Below are 5,692 nucleotides of genomic sequence, written 5' to 3'. Positions count from 1 at the left end.
TCCGATCACAGTACACGCAAAGCATATTAAGCACAGAAAATATTCATTAGCTGCTCTGTAATGGTAAAAGTTTGTGGTTGCTTTCATCATTAGTGGTTTCTAGAAAAAGAGATTTAAGTCTGTAATGTTAAGAAGACTTATAGGCAAAGTAAGTTCTGACATGTTTTAAAATTTTCTAATCCTTTAGGGACCTCTGCACAATACAAGTGAATTAGGGAGACCTGTATATGTTTTCTCTCTTTTTATTTTTCTAGGTGAATTTATAGACCGGGTACGACGGAAAAAGAATGATATAACTGTTTTGGATCTAGGATGTGGCAAAGGTGGAGACTTACTGAAATGGAAAAAAGGCAGAATTAAAAAACTTGTCTGTACTGGTAAGAAGACATAATAACTTTCCAGGGAAAGTACACTGGTGTTTTATGGGAAAAACAAGCACATCTCCAGTCTTTTATTATTTCTTTTTTTTTTCAGTAATCCCACAAATGCTATGATATACCCTCTGTTAAAAAGTCTTCTTTTGTCTTTTAACCTGAAGACAGCACCTTGACTGCCATCATAAGTATAAGAACCATTGATTTTCTGTGTAATGAGCTTTCAGTTCAACTCATAAATAAAAACTACTATCAATGAAGAATGCAGGATTACCGTAGATAGTCTTAGGCAAAGTGTTACATTGGGGAAAAGACTGACGTTTAGTATCTTACGTATTTTCTCCCACAGTCTAATCTCCCGTAGTGTTTTTAACTGTTCTGAAAATACGCATTTAAGAGTTACATTTGAAAAAATGAAATAAACCCCACAGTGGTTTGACAAAAAATGGTCTGATTAAATAACTTTTAATTTAAATAGTTTGCCCAGGTATTGGGAAGGAGATACCATCTTCCCTTCTCCCAAAAAGCATGCCAATGATAATGAGAGGAAGCATTGCTTAACTTCAAATTTAACAGATACTAAAATACTAAAACTTCATAAAATTCCTTTAGTTTGAATTATTCTGGGTATTATTATTCTGGTCTACATTTTACAATTTTTTCTTGCCTTTCTTTTTCACTTGGCAGTCTTCAAATACAGTTCATGAATTTGCTTACAAAGTTCTTATGTAAATGTATTGCATATTATTAGTTTTAGTATTATTCAGTGAAAATATGTTTGATAGAGGAACAGTCTTAAAAACAAAATTAAAAAAATTCCCATCATGCAATATATCAGCATATATCATAAACAATTGCATTTCAACATCTTGTATATTTGTTAGGAGATGAAGAGCTTTCAGTACTGTTGGAGAAACTGGGAGCTGAACTGTTTCAGCTAATGAACGCTCACAGCACTTAGTATCAGTCACCTAGTATCCATCACTTGAAATTTTGGAGGCTTGCTTTGCACTTTTCAGGATGGGAGCTTTCTAAAATCTTTAGATTACAACTTTTGCCTGAAGTAAAGGCTGGAAATGACAGAGAGTTATAATCCCAAACACCTCCTGCAAATTAAATTCCTTCTCAACAAATTGAAAATAAAAGTGTTTGTTCTCATCAAAGTGTAACTGAAGATCAACTTTTATCCTGCAATAATGGATCTGCTGTGTTCCAGTGATCATTCCAGTTTTCTTGTCTGGGGAGCAGTTCACACACTTTTTTTATTTAAATTTTTCTCTCTCTCTACAGATATTGCTGACATTTCTGTGCAACAGTGCAAGCAGCGATATGAAGACATGAAAGCCCGCTGTCGTTATAACGAACATATTTTTGATGCAGAATTTATACAAGCAGATAGTACCAAGGTACGGTTTGTATGCTTTATAGTATTTTGGAGATTTTATGTTCTTGTGTCAAGCAAGTATAGGAAGTAATGCTAGTGCTGTAATATTTAGGGCATGTATTTTTTTACGATCAGATTGTTGTACTGTCAGGAGAATCAGCCACATAGGTTACTGAGACATAGTTAAATGCTTTTCATTACTGTTTTACAGTGTAATGTTCTTGAAGCCCGAATGTCTGTCTTAGATAACAAATCTTGTGCTTTCAGTTTTTTTCACTTGATAAGGGGAAGGGAATGACGATGTATTTCTGGAGTTCTGCGACCCAGCATGGGATGTTGAAAACTATCTTGGTGAATGTGTGTTTTATTCTGGAATGAATACGGGATGTTTTCTGACTTGACTTGTACGTTTCACTTATCCCAGTATAATTTTTTTTTTTCTAGCAGCATTTTAATTACTGTAATACATATCTTCAAAACTTGTGTGATAGAGCAGTTTTCTTAGACTGCCTGTAGGTGATTTTGAGTACATTGCTGAGGCTTAGGAGATAGTATCATAACCAGCACTGCTTTTCCGTCCTGGAAATGCAGGCTGAAAGTGCCCTGCTGATGCAGGTTGAAGGACAGAGCCTGCCTGGTTCCAGCGTATCTGTGGAAAGGCTGAAACTATTCTTTCCAGCCTTGCATGGAGGGTTGTTGGCTCGAATTCTTGGTTGCCTCTCCTTCTTCTGAGGAATGCAGTTTGTTGCAGGTTCCAGGTCATCTCTCAACTAGAAATTGTAGTCAGGGTAGAGCGGAGAGTGCCTTGGCCAGGAGAGAAAAGGATATTTTCATGTTGCTACTACAGCTCAGTCTTATGTGCATATTTATTTTCTGTTGCATGCTCCATTCTTTCCATGCACACAAAAGTTCATCTCCCTGACTTTGTATCTCTGTCGTCTATGTTGTATATAATGCAAAATGTTCTTACAGCTTGTCTAATTCTGCCCAGCTCTGTTTCTCAGTTTCCTGTATCTCCCCTTCTCAAAATGTGGAGGGGGAGTAAATTGAAAAATGATAAAATTGCTATGAGTATGTAAAGTGTCCATTTTTGTCTTGCTCCATATAGGACATTGACAGTATGTGGCATGAGCTGGTAGAGACTGGGAGTGAGTGGGTGAATGGAAAGTCTGGGAGAGAAGAGAAACTTGGGTAGAACTGTTAAGTATGAAATATTTTAAATATGGAATGCATATCATGAGTCTTGGGGAGAACTTTTGTGCTCCTGTCTTATTTATGATGACTACTAGTATTGTGTAAAAGAAGTCTGATCAAGAACAGTTAGAGAACTGCTGACTCAAACTGTGGCAAGCATTAACCTGACAAATTTCAAGGGCTCCAAGTTCTTCAGAATTACTGGTTACTTGGTCTAGGGTGGAAGGGAGTATGTTGGTACACGGGTGTGTACGTATGTGTGAGAATACAAACAAATACAACTTGGAGGGCAGGCAAATTGTCATATTTAAAACAAACCCTCCTCCTCTCAATTATATGTTTAATGGGTCAATTCTCGTTACAGAGACAGTAAACTGAAAATTGATTTTATTATAATAATTGTTTCCAGCTAAATGGTGGCTGGTTATAAACCCTCAGCAGTAAAATCTCTCTGGAAACTCTTAAGTAACTAACCATGGGTTTTGGCCTTTCAGATGTAGTGGTGTTACTTGACAACATGAAAACAATTTGAGGACATGATAACTTTGAAATATGCATGTGTATTCTTGTTGTTCCCAAATGTTGTGTATGGTTTTCTGTGTAGCAGAGGACTTTTTACCTTTCACCTCTTACCTTTTTCATCTTGTTCTTGTTGAACTTGTGAAGGAACGGGGGCTGAAAGAAAAAAAGTCAAAGCATTATGGGAGCAGCGTATTTGTTGGAAGATTTAAGTGAATCATGCTTGTTTCTGTAGCTTGTATTACATTTTTTTCTTTCTAATCTATTTCAGGATCTCTTGTCTTCCAAATACAATGATCCAGATATGCGCTTTGACATTTGCAGCTGTCAATTTGTTTACCATTACTCATTTGAGACATATGAGCAGGCTGACATGATGCTTAAAAATGCTTGTGGGAACCTCTCTCCTGGAGGGTATTTCATTGGCACAACTCCAAATAGCTTTGAACTTGTGTAAGTACTTTTATATTCTATTAGTCTTTCAAAAGTCTGTGAAGCGTTGTTAAGTGATAGTCATTCTTACAGTGGTCTGATATGTTTGTGCAAACAAAAGCAAGTTTTTTTTCAACAATTTTGGATTCTAGTCAGGAAAATCTCACTCGTGAACTTGACTTAAACAGGTAAATCTATACTTGTCCTTGTCTTTTGCACCCATGGCTCTTCTGGTATAGAGTATAGATGCTCATACATAAATCCTCTGTAGTGACTTATATAGTGGCAAAATAGCCACAGCCTAGGGAATAACACTCAGGGTTTTGCTGTGGTAATTCCAAGAAGCTTGACATGTCCATGTAGACTACGTTTGGGTTAAAGGTTAATTTTCTAGGTCCATTTAGTCCTTAGTATGTTGTATAGGAAAGATAAACTGTTAAAACCTAGTATGCTGCTTCTCATAATTTCATTGCCTTATTAGATAAGGAAGATGGGAAACTAGAGAGATAACTGAATTCTGTAGTCCTGGGAGAAACACTTTCAGGCCTCTTATGCATAGTTTTCTCTGCCTGTTGAATTAAAATGTGGTCAATTAATGTTTGTTTTTATGTCATTTTATAGAAAGCGACTTGAAGCTTCAGAAACAAATTCATTTGGGAACGATGTGTACAGTGTAAAATTTGAAAAGAAGGGAGAATATCCCTTGTTTGGCTGCAAGTATGATTTCCACTTGGAAGAAGTGGTTGATGTCCCTGAGTTCTTGGTTTACTTTCCATTACTGGAAGAGTAAGTTAAGTTTTGAATTCATTATGCAATGAAAGCTGTGAAACATAATAAGCATTTGTTTAGCTTGTGTGTCATTGCATAATACCTGCAGAAAATTGTATTTTAGCGTTCTTATATTTTCCAGTTCTTCATTTTTTGTTGTTGCTCCAAATGAAGAGGTTTCTTGCATTTGCTTCCACAACTGTAATCTCTCCATTGCACTCAATTGAAGGTGCTCTGATCAGAAGCTGTGAAGGCTTAAACTAGGTCTCACACGAGAATGTCTGTATCTGATATGTTGCATCTATCAGCAAACCTTTAGTACTGTCAACTTTTTCTTCTTTAATCTTAACTTTTTTGGGGGTTTTCATTCTACCTTTTAGTCTTTCAGCAAGCCTTCTTATGTATCCTCTTCATCATGGTGCTTCTTTGTTGTCTTCTCCAACTTTCTTTGGGGGTTTGTAGGATTTTTCCTACAATGTGTTTTTTCTTCCTCTAAATCTTCTTCATATGTGGGCATACATTTTGCTCTTAGCTCTGTGTGAATCCAGGTTTGCCTTTCCCAGCCTGTCTCTTGAGGTACAGACAAATGTTTCCATGTTGGTGTTTTTCCTGCCATTCAAGCTGAGTATGGTTGTTAAACAGTATTAAGCTTTCCTTTCAAACCTATGTATCTTCACACACTTGATTTGTAGTTCTCTATGAAAAATACCAGTGTCTGTCACTGGCATCTCTAACTTCAGTGTTGTATGACCATAGTGGCTACATATAATTGAGATGTAAGGCACTAAATCTGGTAGGAATAGGTTCTCTAAATATATCCATAATATCTGACATGACAGGGTGATGATACTTCAGGGAAAATAGTGTAGTCTATCTGGAAGTTCTAATGGAACTTCTGGGTGTTGAGCAAAGGGACATTTTTCTATTAAAATGTTTGTAAATGACTTCTGTGTAGGGTTGGGTTTTTTTGTCTGAATGAAAAAAAGTACAGTTTGTGGTGATAGTGCATTTTTTTTCACCT

At 36.4% G+C, this 5,692-nt stretch overlaps 1 protein-coding gene across 1 annotated transcript in view; it reads left to right on the top strand.

Moving 5' to 3' along the window:
- The window catches only part of RNMT (RNA (guanine-7-) methyltransferase), a 17,474-nt gene that overhangs the window by 3,964 nt on the left and 7,818 nt on the right, over nucleotides 1-5,692 (top strand). The window contains exons 3-6 of the mRNA XM_009889060.1: nucleotides 255-377; nucleotides 1,665-1,780; nucleotides 3,743-3,924; nucleotides 4,525-4,689. Coding sequence (XP_009887362.1) covers nucleotides 255-377; nucleotides 1,665-1,780; nucleotides 3,743-3,924; nucleotides 4,525-4,689 — 586 coding nt within the window. The remainder of the gene's footprint in view (nucleotides 1-254; nucleotides 378-1,664; nucleotides 1,781-3,742; nucleotides 3,925-4,524; nucleotides 4,690-5,692) is intronic.

Source organism: Charadrius vociferus, unplaced genomic scaffold, assembly GCF_000708025.1.
Source record: "Charadrius vociferus isolate BGI_N301 unplaced genomic scaffold, ASM70802v2 scaffold65, whole genome shotgun sequence".
NCBI classification, from domain to species: Eukaryota; Metazoa; Chordata; class Aves; order Charadriiformes; family Charadriidae; genus Charadrius; species Charadrius vociferus.
This window is presented reverse-complemented; position numbering and strand designations above follow the sequence as displayed.